The sequence below is a fragment of the Pleurodeles waltl genome, chromosome 7 (genome assembly GCF_031143425.1).
Source record: "Pleurodeles waltl isolate 20211129_DDA chromosome 7, aPleWal1.hap1.20221129, whole genome shotgun sequence".
NCBI lineage: Eukaryota > Metazoa > Chordata > Amphibia > Caudata > Salamandridae > Pleurodeles > Pleurodeles waltl.
In genome coordinates this window covers 1474239754-1474254547 of record NC_090446.1, presented here as the reverse complement: position 1 = coordinate 1474254547, position 14794 = coordinate 1474239754, and the positions used below count along the sequence as shown (strand labels likewise).

Below are 14794 nucleotides of genomic sequence, written 5' to 3'. Positions count from 1 at the left end.
GAGGGCCCATGGACTGGATTAGGCACCACTTGGCAGGGTAGGATTCTCAGCAGAGAGTCCAGGTGCTGGCAGAGGAAGTTTTTGATGGATCTGAGACTTCAGACCGTGGAGATTCACAGGCAGAAGCAGCAACTGCAGGATGGCCCAACAAAGCACAGTCACAGACAGGGGTAGCACTACTCCTCAACTCCTCAGCTCTTCAGCTCTTCTCCTTGGCAGAGGTTCCTCTTGGTTCCAGTAGCAAATCATGAAGAAATCTAAAGTCTGGCTTTGAAGTTGCCCAACTTCAAATAAAAGTCTGTTGTTTACAGGGTCCTTCCTTGCACAGGCCAGACACACATCTGGGGGAAGAGACTGCATTGTTTGAGGGCAGGCACAGCCCATTCAAGTGTAAATGACCACTCCTGCCACTCTATCCCAGATGGCTCTTCAGAATATGCAGGCTACACCCCAGCTCCCTTTGTGTCACTGTCTAGAGGAGATTAACAAACAGCCCAACCGTCAGTCTGACCCAGACAGAGAATCCACAACCAGACAGAGTCACAGAATGGTTAAAGCAAGAACATGCCTACTTTCTAAAAGTGGCATTTTCAAACTAACAATCTAAAAAACAACTTCACTAAAAGATGTATTTTTAAATTGTGAGTTCAGAGACCCCAAACTCCAAATTTCTATCTGCCCCCAAAGAGAAACTACACTTTAGGAATATTTAAAGGCAGCCCCCATGTTAACCTATGAGAGAGATAAGCGTTGCATCAGTGAAAACCGAATTTGGCAGTATTTCACCGTTAGGACAAGTAAAAACACACAAGTACATGTTGTACCTTTAACATACACTGCACCCTGCCCATGGGCTACCTAGGGCATACCTTAGGGATGCCTTACATGTATAAAAAGGGATGGTTTAGGCTTGGCAAGTGGGTACACTGGCCAAGTTGAATTTACACACAGACTCTTCAGTGGCAGGTCTGAACCATGTTTACAGAGCTACTCAGGTAGGTGGCATAATCAGTGTTTCATGCCCACTAGTAGCATTTGATTTACAGGCTCTAGGCACCTCTAGGGAGTTTACTAGGGACTTACTAAAAATCAAATATGCCAATTATGGAAAAGTTAATTACACTTATAATTTCACATAGGGAGCACTTGCACTTGAGCACTGGTCAGCAGTGGTAAAGTGCCCAGAGTAACACAGCGTCATGCAAAACAGATTCCTTCAGACAGCAAAAACCTCGGAAGAAAGGCAAAATGTTAGGGGAGACCACACCAAGGATGCCAGGTCTAACAGATGTGCACATGTGCCACGTACGGGGTCATCACCACTGGTGGACACAGCCATTAGGCCAGGACTGCCACAGGCAACTACGTTAGCCTATGGCTATGTCCGCTGCAGTTGGAACCACCTACCACCCTGATGACTTCCACCGGTGGTTGCGGCCGGTTTCTAATGTCCAGTGGAGTAATTCAGGCATCCGCCATTTTGCTGGCATGAAATACAATATTTGGCTTTATAAACTGCGTCACACCTACAATATATGTGGCACTACAAACATCCTTATTCTATCTAGTCATGAATGTCCTTTGTACCAGTGTAGTGTGTTGCAGGGCACAGATGGCATTTGATGGTGGTGCACTGTCCATTGCTGCCAACGGTCATTTTGGTGGATGGAATATACAATTTGCAAGGGCCCATTGTGTAGCACATCTTTGAGTTTCATCCAAATGCGTATTGTGGACACGTGTTGACAATCAAGGAGGTCACATGTGAACCCTTGTGTAGTTGCCAATTGTGCTGTGTACAGGGTGTCATGTCTATCCAGTAAGAAATGCTTTGTCACATGATATGATTGGCATGCATAATGTATGTTGCTGTGGACACTCTATCTAATGTTACAAATCATGTCTTGTCACACATAGGTACCCTAGGAGAGGGAGTATGTGACAACCTCCTGTCTACCGTACACTGTCAGACCTTCAGATCATGGAGCAATGTCATATAATTATGTCTTGCTACCTAGAGAGACAAACAGTAGTGGACTTATGCCGTCAGTTGGAGTCAGATGTGATGCCAGCTGTTAGTTATCCAACCTGCATGCCACCTATTGTACAAGTCATGTCAGGTTTACGCTTCCTGGCCACATTGTCCTTACAACATATTGTGGCCCTATCTGCTGTTATTTCCCAACCTATGTTCAGTCTGGTGTTGAAGGATTTCCTCTCAGCAGTGTTGAAACACATTGACAGCTACTTCAAGTTCACCCGCGTGAGGATTTGGCCAATGTGACTTTTTTGGTTATGGCTGCCTCCCACATGTGGTGGGGGCCAGTGATGGCACACATGTTGGCTTGGTGCCACCGCAGGCCATTAAACAAGTCTATTGCAACAGAAAGAACTTCCATTCCATCAATGTGCAAGTGTATGCTTGGCGGATCTTTACATCTCTCATGTCTGTACTTATTACACAGGATCGGCCCATGATTCCTTCATAATGCGGAACAGCACCATACACCAGCTGATGTCACAACTGCACCAAGAGAGGGCCTGTCTGGTTGGTAAGTCACGTCTGTGCTGATGTGTGTGTGCAATGTCAGATCATTGACACATTGTTGTCGTTATGCCTCATTCCTTAACAGGAGACTCAACATAACCAAACCATCCTTGGTTATTGACACTGGTGAGAAATCCAACAACGCCAGGGGAAGTCCGCATCAGTGAAGCCCATGGAAGAACACGGAGGCCAGTGGAGCAGGCTTTTGGCCTCCGGAAGGACAGATATCACTGTCTCGAATGGACTGGTGGAGCCCTCCTCTACTCGGCCGAGAAAGTACGTCAGGTCACTGTGGCATGCTGCATGCTCCACAACATTGCCCTGTGGCAAAATATCCCATACATCCCAGAGGAGGGTGAGACTGCAGTATCACCAGGTGTGACTGCTTCAGTGCCAAGTAAGGATGACAGTGGTGAAGAGGAAAGAGCTGGACTGCCAGAAGATTTCATCAATAGCTAAGTTTAATGAGTATCAGTATGTCATATTATGCAATGACTGTGACTATACAATGAACTGTAGTTGTGAGAATGTGTGGAGCTGAGCATTTTATTAACAGCGAGGGAGTTGATACTCTGCAGTATTCAGCCAAAGGATGCTTGATGAGATAGCTTTTGACACATCCCAACCTTGATCGTGTTGGTTTCTTTGTGTCAGTTTCCTTGCAATGTACTTTGTTTTTCAGGTGCCTTCTATGCGACTTGTGTCATACGTATGGTTTTAAGCCTATATACCTATATACCTTCACCCTGACATCTTCATGTGGGCATTTCAGAATTGTGAGATTGGCAGGTATCTGATGCTCTTCTGACATACAAAGTGGACATGGGTTGTTCCAGGTAATGTAGGTCACAGAGTTTAGATGTTTGAGACCTGTATCGAGCCAGTTTGCACGGTGTTTGGGTGGAGGTACAGAAGTGGCCATTGCACTTGTTTGGTGTGTTGTGGTGGGCCTGATGCATCATGAGTGTCATCATATCGTCATAAAATATGTAGTCCTAGCTTTTGACCAAGTCATTTTTCCTTCACATTGGCTAAACTCTCTTTTTGTATGACCTGTATATAGCTGTCCGTGCGTTTCATCATTGCAGGCCACTGTGCCTGTGCCACAACACTGACATATGTTTGTGTCATAACACTAGATGCATGGGAACTGGATGATAATGTCCCTGTGATCAGGGACTGTTTTAGTGCAATCTGTCTGTATCTTGGATTATGTGATGTTGGTTTATTTTGGTTTATTTTGGTGTGGTATGTGATAAGGCTCAAGCTGCTGACATCAACCACTTTGCCTGTTCTACAGGAAAATGTCTGGCAAATGCCATCCACTATGGCCTGGGGGTCTGTACCTGAAAAAATGTTCACTTACTCAGTATGAGTCACTCATTCTTGGTGTGTATGGGTTGTAATCCTGAGCTGGATACTGTGTACCTGTAACATATCCCTATTTGCACAAGTAGCTTGTATCCTCATCGTATGGTTCACATGGTCTTACATTTCTACCTACCTAAATAGAATGCACATGCCCTTGCTGCCATCAATGCAACCCTCACTTCCTTGGGTACAGCCATGATGGCTACCCTGTCCCAACTCCCCACCCATAAAACCCTCCATGTGTCTCTCTGTTTGTCCTCTCACTCTGTTTCACCCATACCCCTCATGTGTCCCATCCCCGTGGGGTGTCAGATCCTCCACCGGCCAGCCAGGAAGAGGCCACAGAGGCAGAGGAACTTGTGATCATCGAAAAGGAGAATGACCAAGATGACATGGACAGTTGACTTTGACTGGACATTTGTTTTTGCCCTTGTAAATAGACTGTTTCCCCTGACTTTTCTTGATGTGTTTTATGTTTTTTTGTTCCAACCCCTAAGTCCCACTGCCCATTCTGGATAAAGAGGATAATTTGATTTTGTTTCTCACTTTCCAATGGACGTTTTTTTTCATTCCATTCACAAATCACACAAAAAATAAAAAGAACAATCACTGTGTTGTGTTGTTCATTGTATCCATGTAGGGAAGTATACGTCTGGAGTGGTTTAGCTATGCCTTCAACATGATACCTTTGTACACAGATGATTCTGCTAATAGAAATGTCTTCACCATGTTTGTCAACAGATACGGCCTATAACAACATTAAGCAAATGACCTTCATCAACTATTACTCAACTCAAATTAAATGTTGATTATGTATTTTATTTACATTGTTTTGTGCAAAAATATTACAGTGCTCAAGGAAGGTCTCCTTTGCGCCTGTGGGCTGTGAGCTTGGCCATTCACTGGAGGTTGGTGTGGTTCCTGTGCATGGGGGTACATTCTGGACAGAGGCTGGTGGGTCCTTAATGGGGGGTATCATCCTGTACACAGGATGGTGGGTTCTGGACAAGGGGTAGTGCATCCTGGACAGGGGATGATGGGTCCTAAACAGAGGGCAGGTACATCCCGGACAGGTGGTGGTGGGTCCTGTACGGGAGGGTGTGAGTCCTGTACAGTGGGGTGCATCCTGGACAGGGGGTGGTGGGTCCTAGACGGGGGGCATCCTGGGGAGAGGGTGGCAGGTCCTATATGGGGGGGTACATTCCGAAGAGTCGGTGGTGGGTCCTGGACAGGAGGGGTGCATTCTGAACAGGGGGTGGTGAGTCCTGGACAGGGTGTAGTGGTGCATGTACAGGGTGAGGATGTGTCTGTGTGGTGGGGTACATGTGCAAGGGGAGTGTATTCGTCATCAATAGTTGGGGGCCCTGTGCAGGTGGCCTAAGCAGGGGCTAGCGGTGAGGAGGTGCAAGTAGATGTGTTTGCTCCCCGCCATGCATTGGCTGTGAAGGTTGAATTTGTATCATGTCGAATTTCCAGTCTACCATCTTCATAGCCAATGCATGGTGTCTTGCACGCTCTTCCTTCTGTATGGCCATGATGTCATTCAGCCTCTTCCCCATGTCTTTCCAGGATGCATCCATCCTCTCCAACACCTGGGTCCTTCTGTGCACCACCTGTGGGAGTTGACACATGTCCTGCAGTGAGGCAGACATGTCAGACAGTGTAGCCCCTATGGCAATTATGTCCTGCCTCACATTCGACTGCTGTTGGAAGAAATCTTCCTCCCACTCTCCACCAAGAATACTTGCCAGCTCTCTCTGCCTGAAAGGGCCTCAGATGTGCCCTGCAGGTCCCTTAGCAAGGGGTAGGGGTGTGGCAAGGGGGATGTTATGAGGAGGAGATTCATGCCTAGGGGCTACCTGCTCCTCACCAGGGCTGGCATGTACCTCGGATGTTGGAGACAAGGCTTAGGAGACACTGTCAGAGTGCGAGTGTGTAGGGGAACCCACATGTCTGACACATATGTGAGGGCTGTGAGGAGGTGATGGTCGTTTGGTGGTGAGTGAGGAATGGGCAATCCTTGGGGATGTAGAAGGAGGCACCATGCTGACCAGAGCAGATGAGGGCTTTCATGGTATGCTGCGTGGCCAACATTAGTGCTCAGGGGATAGGCCACTACATCTGCTGGAATCAGGCCCTGATCTTCATCCTTCTCTAGTTCCTCCTCCTCCTCCTGTGCTCTTCTGGCAGCTGACAAGGTAGCTTGGAAGAGGAGTGGGTTCTCCCTTTGGATTTCCCGTAGCCCGCCACTGGTAGATAGCCCTTTCTCCAGACTCAAGTCATCATCCTCACCACCTGTAAGACATTGGTTGCAACAGGCTAAGTATTTGCCTTACAACATGATGCAGTGCAACACAGGGATTGAGTCAAATTCTCTTCACATCAACTGATGTTCCACATGTGACTTGGTTTGTGTACCCCTACACGTGATAGCTCACACTGTGGAATTGTAATGTTTATTGCAGATGTGAAATGAAAAAGCAAACTCACCAGGTCCAACCACATCTCTGGTGGCACTGAGGTCACATCTCTGTGTGGCATTGAGGTCACATCTCAGTGTGGCATTGAGATCCCCCTTGATGTCAGCTGCTGGACCGAGCTCTTGAGTGTGTTGCAGAAAATATGATCCTTGAGACAGCAACTTGTGAAAGAAACGGCACAATAGTTAATTTCCTGCAGGATTCATATGAGAAATACACACTTGGCACACACATCACTGATTATGTCGGGTACATTTGACACACCATCTTCAGATGTAATGCTGAAAATGCAACATCTGCTCATCCCCTTCCACAAGGATTTGGTGGTTGTAAATGGGTAGTGTATCAATAGTATACAACCCTACATGGCAGACGTACTTGACTGATGGATGGCAGTGAGTTTGACTGCTGTTGCCAGGATGTCTCCTCATCCCCTGTCATCTGTATCACTGACAAAGCCCTTGCAGCTCAGATGTGAGCTGTAATGTAACATACATATATGTAACTAAGTGCAAAGGATGATGTTGATGAATCTACATGTACATTTCAGTGATCTACAAGTTACAGACAACGCTCATATTAACCAGTTATCACACTTACAGGCAAACATGTTTTAGAGCTTACTGCAAGCTACATTACAGAAACATCTAGGGTATCCTGCCCTGCCTAGCTTTGGACACACCTCCATTTTTAGGGGCATCATATATCCTAGGTATGAAGTGGTGTCTTCTAATTTGTAAAGGGGTTTTCCACAACTTGCAGAGCTGGTTCATGTTTGATTTACACAATTATCAAGCAAGCTATGGCTAACATTTGTTTTACTCCCCCGCCGACAGGACAACATTGCCCATTGTGGACCGTGAGGTCAGCCATTTCTGTTGTGCACTCTTCTTGCCTGTGTTCAAAATGTACGTGAACAACATCATTGTCTATTTTACCTGACACTGGATACGGTTATGTAAAGCACACATCCTGAGGTCCTGTATTAAAAAGTTAACCCATTTTTGATTATGGGGAAGGGGAGGCAAAGTGAAATAAACATTGGTCAGGGATCACACAATTTGGCCAGGTGGAGAAGCTGGGGTAATCACCACCTTTACTAGTTTCATGCTGTGCAGTTCACCCTACAAGATGAATAGGCTTTGCCTCCACCATACCCACTTTACCTGGCACAACATCAACTTTCACATTTAGGCCCAGATTTATGGTGGCCTTGAGTCATTCAAGCGCCACATTAGCATCATTGTTTTATGATAATGTGGCGTTGGAAGGGCAAGTACGCCATGCCATATTTACAAAATGCCACTTTGTAACCCTTTGCACCACATTATGCTTGCGCCAGGCATAATGTATGCAAGTGGGGGGCATTCCAGCACTAGGGGGGCCTTAAAATGGTGCAAAGGAATATATGAGATTCCTTTGCACCATTTTTATCGGCATTTTTTAACACCTGCTAAGTGCAGGCGTTAAAAAGAGGTTCCCATTGGTTACAGTGGGCCTCTGGGTGCTTTGCAGGATTAGCGCCATAATTCTTTACACTAATCCTGCAAAGCACCGGACTAGCGTAAACAAATATGATGCTAGTCCCCCTGAATACTGCCATGGTGCGCGGTATTTTGAATATGGTGCACACCTGGTGGTGTTAGGGGGACGATAAGTGGCGCAAGAAAAGTGGGGCTGCACTAAGTGCAGCACCACTTTTAATAAATCTGCCCCTCTATATCTTCTTTAGGGGTTGACTGGGGTGCAGTTAGGGGGCTGGATATGACCAAGAGGATGCATGCATGAGGACAGGCTTGAGGGTGGGTTGTTGTCATGGTACGTATGTCTATGAGAGATAATCCCTCTTTTGGTTGCTTGTTTCTGTGTTTCTCTTTTCTATTTTTCTTCGATTCTTTCAGTTTACGGCATTGCCCCTCAAGAAGGGACATTCAGTCCTGAAATGCATCAGGTAACTTTCGACATCTGGAATGCTGTTTTTGTTATGAATGTTTCAATCATGGACATTTAATCATCATTTGGTGTGCTGTAGCTAGATAGATGGAATAATATCAGCACAGATTTAATCGTATTTGTGAAGATTTTCCAGAGAGAGTTTTGTCATTAAATTTTTTGGATTAACACATTGTAAATTTGCTTGGAAAATTCTGTCAAAATGTTTTTGGGGATATTTGAGAATTTATTTATTTTATGCTGTCCGCATTGGTTCCTGACCACATCTGTGATCCGCTATTTCATTTGCATTACTGTAACGTGCAATTGGCAAGACACGTCCCTATGCAGCATGCAATAATTTAAGAACAAGGTTGAATGTTTTGTCATGTATACTTATTTTTCATGGTGTGCAGGTCACATCTATTGATAGGAAGCTGGGGTGATCACCACCTTTACTAGTTTCATGTTGTGCAGTTCACCCACTATATGTATAGGCTTTGCTTCCTCTACACCAGTGATACTCAAAGTACGGCCCGGGGGCCGCATGGGGCCCTTTTGACCTTTACATGCGGCCCCACTGCAGCTGTAGCACTAGGCTGCTGTTTACTGGAGTGTCACAGGCAGTACTTTATTTAAACATTATTGAAGATAAAGAAAGGAAGTGAGGAATTTGTCCTGAACCGCTTACCTGCAGGAACACTTTCATTTTTAAAATAAAATCTTGCCACTATGATAAGGGTTCTTAAAAATTCAAAAAGTGTTTTTCATTTACACGCAGGACCATTTCATCTTACTACTTCAGATTCTGTCAGTGCATGGAGAAGTAATTTTTTTTAAACAATAGATTTCAAATATAAATTCAGATACATTCATTCATACCCCCACCTTGATAACAATGCCAATAATGAATTAAGACAGTTGTTATCTGCACTCTTTGATAGGCCTGATTTGATATTATACATGAACAACTTCATAGTTTACTAAATAAAACACAGGAGAAGGGTTCGCACAGCACACATACTGAATTCATGCATTGTGAGGTCCTCTTACATACAATAATGAAGAAAATGAAGGGAACGTGAAATAAAACAATTGACTAGGATCACACAATTTGGTAAATTGGGGAAGCTAGGATTAATGCCAGGTTTTCTGGTTTCACATTAAGCAATTCAGCCACTAGATCTTTATGCTTTGCTGCCCCCATATCCCCCAGAATGCCACCACCCCTCCCCATCCAGAGCCCCCCTCCTCCCTTTGATCGCCATGCTGCTAGCATCAGTGCGGCCCTCGGTCACACCACAGACCAAACTTTGTGGCCCCTGGGAAAATGTTTGTGAGTACCCATGCTCTACATCCACCTTACCTGCCACAACCCAACTCCCCGAACGTATGTCTGCTGGTATCAGCGCACCTCTCATCCACATTATTACTGTAGCTGTTTGTTCCGGAGATTTGGTCACAAAGTATCCATGTCATGGTCTCTATGAGAGATTTGGGGACATATTTATGAGCCCCTCAATGCACCGGAGCATCACCCTTTGTACGATTCCAGGAGGGTCTGACTCACCATGCTGATTGCACATACTTGGGACAACATTCATGGTCACATTAGTAGAGTATCATTGACATCGCTTTGTTGGTGTCATTGTTAGTATTATCACATATTACCTGGCACCACATTGAGGGCATCACTCACAGGCAGTCCATAGAGCAAGTAGGGGTCAATGGTGGAGAGGATGTCCCTCTCAAGTGGGGTGAGTGGGAGGCGGGCTCATGAGATACATAAGAAAGAGCTCTGGCCACCTCTATCCTGGTGTACTTCTTCTTCACCCTGCTCTTCTCATCCTGCCACTTATTTTTCATGTCATTGACAGTCCAGGTGTTTTCCCCTAATGCAGTTACTGCCATGGCCAACTGCTGACATAGGGCTGCCTTCTGTGCGGAACTGCTGCCGTAGGGTGGGAGACCATGCAGGCTCTTGTAGTACCTATGATATATTGGTGAATCATGGTGGTCTCCTCCTCTGTGTAGGTCTTCTTCCTCCTTGTTGGATAGCATGTCTTCTGTAGAGGCCGAGCAGGTAAACTCAGTGTTGTTGTTGAGAAACCTGAATCTTGCTTGTGGGCTGCTTTTATCTGAATTTTGGTTCAGGGTTGCATATGACATTAATTATGTGCAGGTGCATGTAATTACAATGAATCCAGCTCCAGATTGGATGATCCGCCCGAGTGCGGATGTAAAGATTCCAATCGTAACTTACATTTGTGAATACCTGAAAATTGTAACTTTTGTTCTATACTTAGACCAAAAGTGTAAGTTTACCTTCGTTAATCAGGTCTGATATGTCTACATACTTTAAAACAGTTTGGAATGGGAGGAAAATGCTTCATTGTGTGCCCCAAATTTATTTTATTTACAGTCATAAAATCCATATTTAAATTGCAGTGTTCCCAAAGTAACAATTATTTCAAATTGACACTCAGAGAGGAAAACAATTTTGTCATTTTTTAAGGCATAACCGTCTTTGGCCAGATCACATTACTTCATGTCCTAGTTGGTAATTTAAGGCAATGCTTGCTCTAAACACATTTTACTAATATGTTATGAAAACAGGATTCATGAGGTGTTATTGTGTGACAGTAAGGTTTGAGCATGTTTGCTGTTTAGCATTTTGTTTTGGTGGTGATGTGTTCTGTTGTGTTTTTGTGTTGCTGTGAATTTGTGTTGCATTATTGCACTATACCTTTGTTGTGCTGGACTGTGACTGTTGTGTTGAGTTCTTTTCTGTGCATTATGTTTTGTTTTATTTACTAAATTTACCAAAAGTAGTACATTAATTTAAGGTTCCCACGGGAGGCAACGATTTACCACTGTTTGAGGTGCTAAAATAGCACTGCTCCCACTCTTTAGCTACATAAGAAAACAAGTCAATTCATGACTGTGGCAGCCACTGTCTTAACTTCGTGCTCCCAGTGCTCTCATTACATTATATGTAAGACTCCCAGATTTCCATTTTTACAGATAAATACAGACAGAAAATAATGTGCTTCCTTTCTGTATTTATTTTTGAAAGTAGAAAAATAAAGAAATTTGGGCATCTTTTGAGTGACTCACCATGCTGTTATTCATGATTTCCAGGCCAACAGCTGGGCAGATTCATAGCATGGGGAGTTAAACAACTGGTTGAGATTGCCTTAAGGCTGAATAAACAGGAAAATCAGCACCAGAAAACATAGCCAGGAGTGCTTTTTGTTTCTAAATGTGTATACATGTAAGCGTTTTCGTGTGCTGAATGCTAGTTCATATTTCCCTTATGCCAACTGCCTTCATCTGAGACATTTAATGGTACTCCTGCACTTCTATGCATGACAAAAAATACTTGTCAATGTTTAACAATTTGAATATGATCTGGCGACTGTGTAAATGTTTTCCTTTTTAGTTAACCACTAATCTGTGTTTTCTGTAGGATTTGAATGCATTTTGTACCCGACCGTTGTTTAAAATGTTAAATTTGCTATAACAAAGTAATCTAGAGTATGTTGCATACAGCCCTGGTAGGTTTCTCATGTCCATTCATGGTGTGACACTCCAGTCCAGATGTTTTATTTAAATTCTGGGACGTATAGTCTTGTTTATTCCTTTAGAAAACAGGACTACTCTTCCCAGCATTCAAAGAAAAACTGTGGACTGGCGTGACACATCACGCATAGGCCTGGGGAAACTTGTCAGCCTTATGTGTAATTTACCATTAATCAAATACAGTACAGCCTAATGTGCTGCATAATTCAGTCAAAATTGTTCCTGAATTCGGGCTTCGATTGCCAAATGATTCTAGTGTCTCAGACCATGAAATAACATCTACTTCCCCTCATTAAGGAAGGCTGTGAAAAATGTCCTGAGATAGCTTTACCCCCCCACGAATGCAGTGTTCATTCACCTGTTAGTTCTCGTTTCTCCCTGTGGGGGTCTTCCAGTGCAGAGCTGAGCCTTTCCAGGCTAAAGGATCCTGCAGGGGAGAACGAGAAAGCCTTAAATTACAAGGTGCATGTATAACTTTAGTTGTCAGAAAACAGGGCATTCATCACCAGAGTTTACTATTGTTTCTCCATAATTATGCAATAGATCATAAGAACATTATCACAGGAAATAATATCCCAAAACAGCTGAAGGAGTAACTAGTGTTAGTTATTCAATAGGTATGAATCCTTAACATCACCTGTGAGACTGTCACAAACAGACAGCAGAATGTACTTAAGTACTGATGGGTCATTTTGAGTTTAGCAGATATAGGCCCTCATTACAACATTGGTGGTAAATCCTGCTTACCGACGTGCAGAAGACCGGCAACACACCGCTGCGGCGACGGAATTCCGCTACAGCTATTACGACCCACAGCTCGGAATCTGCCAAAATCTAGACACCCACACAAGTCCGCCACACCAAAGGTCAGTAATAAACTGGCGATAACAAAACTCCACCGTCACGCCAACAGGAATACGGCCACACTATCATGACCCACGAATCCACGCAGCAGTCTTTCAACCGTGGTATTCCATTGGCGGTACACATCGCCGCACCCAAAATACACACACATTTACAAAACACAACCACATTGGCCAATTCGAAATACACACACCTGATACACATACACACACCACTCCCACACACCTAATACAATATAAAACACACACCCACATCACCCACAAACCCCTACGACAGAAATTGAGAAAGAAGCACAGAGAGAGAGAGACCACCATCAACAAACTAGCATCCACAGGCACACAGCACCATCACTCACACAACATCCACGCACCTCACACAACACACACAAACACATCCCCTCACACATCACAACACACACCACCTCACACATCACCGACACCATCCCATGGCACCGCAAAGACACCCCAGGTTCTCTGAGGAGGAGCTCAGGGTCATGGTGGAGGAAATCACCCGGGTAGAGCCACAGCTATTCGGATCACAGGTGCAGCACACCTCCATTGCTAGGAAGATGGAGCTATGGTGCAGAATCGTGGACAGGGTCAACTCAGTGGGACAGTATCCAAGAACTAGGAAGAGGTGGGACAACCTACGGGGGAAGGTGCGCTCCGTGGTCTCAAGACACCAGATTGCAGTTCAGAGGACTGGCGGCGGACCCCCACCTCCTCCCTCACAACTAACAACATGGGAGGAGCAGGTCTTAGCTATACTGCATCCTGAGGGCCTCGCAGGAGTAGCTGGAGGAATGGACTCTGGTAAGTCAAATCTTAACTATTTCATCCCCCACCCTACCTGCATGCTATCACATACCCCCACCCTCACCCTTATCACTCCAACACTTCACATATGTCCCACTATCACAAACCACCCATCCCAACACCAAGCCCTGCATGCAACACCAAAGCTTGGACACCCATCACCAAAGCATGTCCACGACAGATACCCACACAGATCCCCAAACCAAATATCACACAAGGTCCTAGACAAGAATTTAAGCACTGGGGTACAGGGTCACCCACCCATTGCACACGATGGCACACACAGATGCAATAATAATGCCTTTACACCCCTGCAGGACCCCTACCCAAAGTCACCGGACAGGAGGTTCCAGACATGTCCACCCCCCCAACAGAAGATGCCCACAGTGATGACAGCAGCTCCGTCCAACTGGATCTAGATGACCAGCCCGGCCCATCTGGGACCTCGGGACAGTTGGTTCCCCACACACTGGCACATGCCACCACAGAGCCTCCCCCCTCAGGAAACACCAGCACAGCACCCACCCAGCGGGCCTATCCCTCTGTTCCCAGGACGCATCAAGCAGCAGTGTGTCCACCACTACAGGGAACCCAGGCAAACCCACAAATGTAAGAACATCAGGGACCTGGGGGCAGTGACAGTGGGCACACGGTTCAGGGGACAGAGGCACAGGAAAACAGGGGAACTGGGAGGACTGCTGTGCGACAGGAGGAGGACAGCCCCAGGGAACTCACTCTCCACGAGGCCCTCTCCAACATCATAATGCGTACCATCATTCCCAGGAGACGATGGCAACGGTACTGGCCAAGTTTCAGGATACCCAGCGCCTGCAGGAGGAACAGTATTTGGGGATCAGGGAGGAACTCAAGTCCATCAACACCACCCTGGTCACCATTGTAGGGGCCCCTGACACTAGCCTCGATGATGAACTGCCCACCACCTCCGCCGGCGCTAGTGGACAGGAGGCACCGCCACAGGACCACAACACCAGCCCCCCACCCCCTGCAGATGGAGAACCACCCCGCAACCGTCCCTGAGATCCAGACACAAGACAGAGAACAATGCCAAGACCCCCGCCAAGAAATGAGACCACCCTGAATGTCATCCTTCTGTCCCACTTCGTCACCCTGTCCATCCTTAAACTGCCCTAGCTCCACTTCCTATGCCCCTTTGGATAATTCACCTGTGAGACAAATAACTG

The 14794-nt window shown here is 45.7% G+C and overlaps 1 protein-coding gene across 1 annotated transcript in view; it reads right to left on the bottom strand.

The window, feature by feature from the left end:
* Nucleotides 1–14794, bottom strand: part of LOC138246527 (uncharacterized) — a 601223-nt gene that overhangs the window by 404241 nt on the left and 182188 nt on the right. Inside the window, exon 2 of the mRNA XM_069201183.1 lies at nucleotides 12272–12340. Within this exon, the coding sequence (XP_069057284.1) occupies nucleotides 12272–12340 (69 nt within the window). The remainder of the gene's footprint in view (nucleotides 1–12271; nucleotides 12341–14794) is intronic.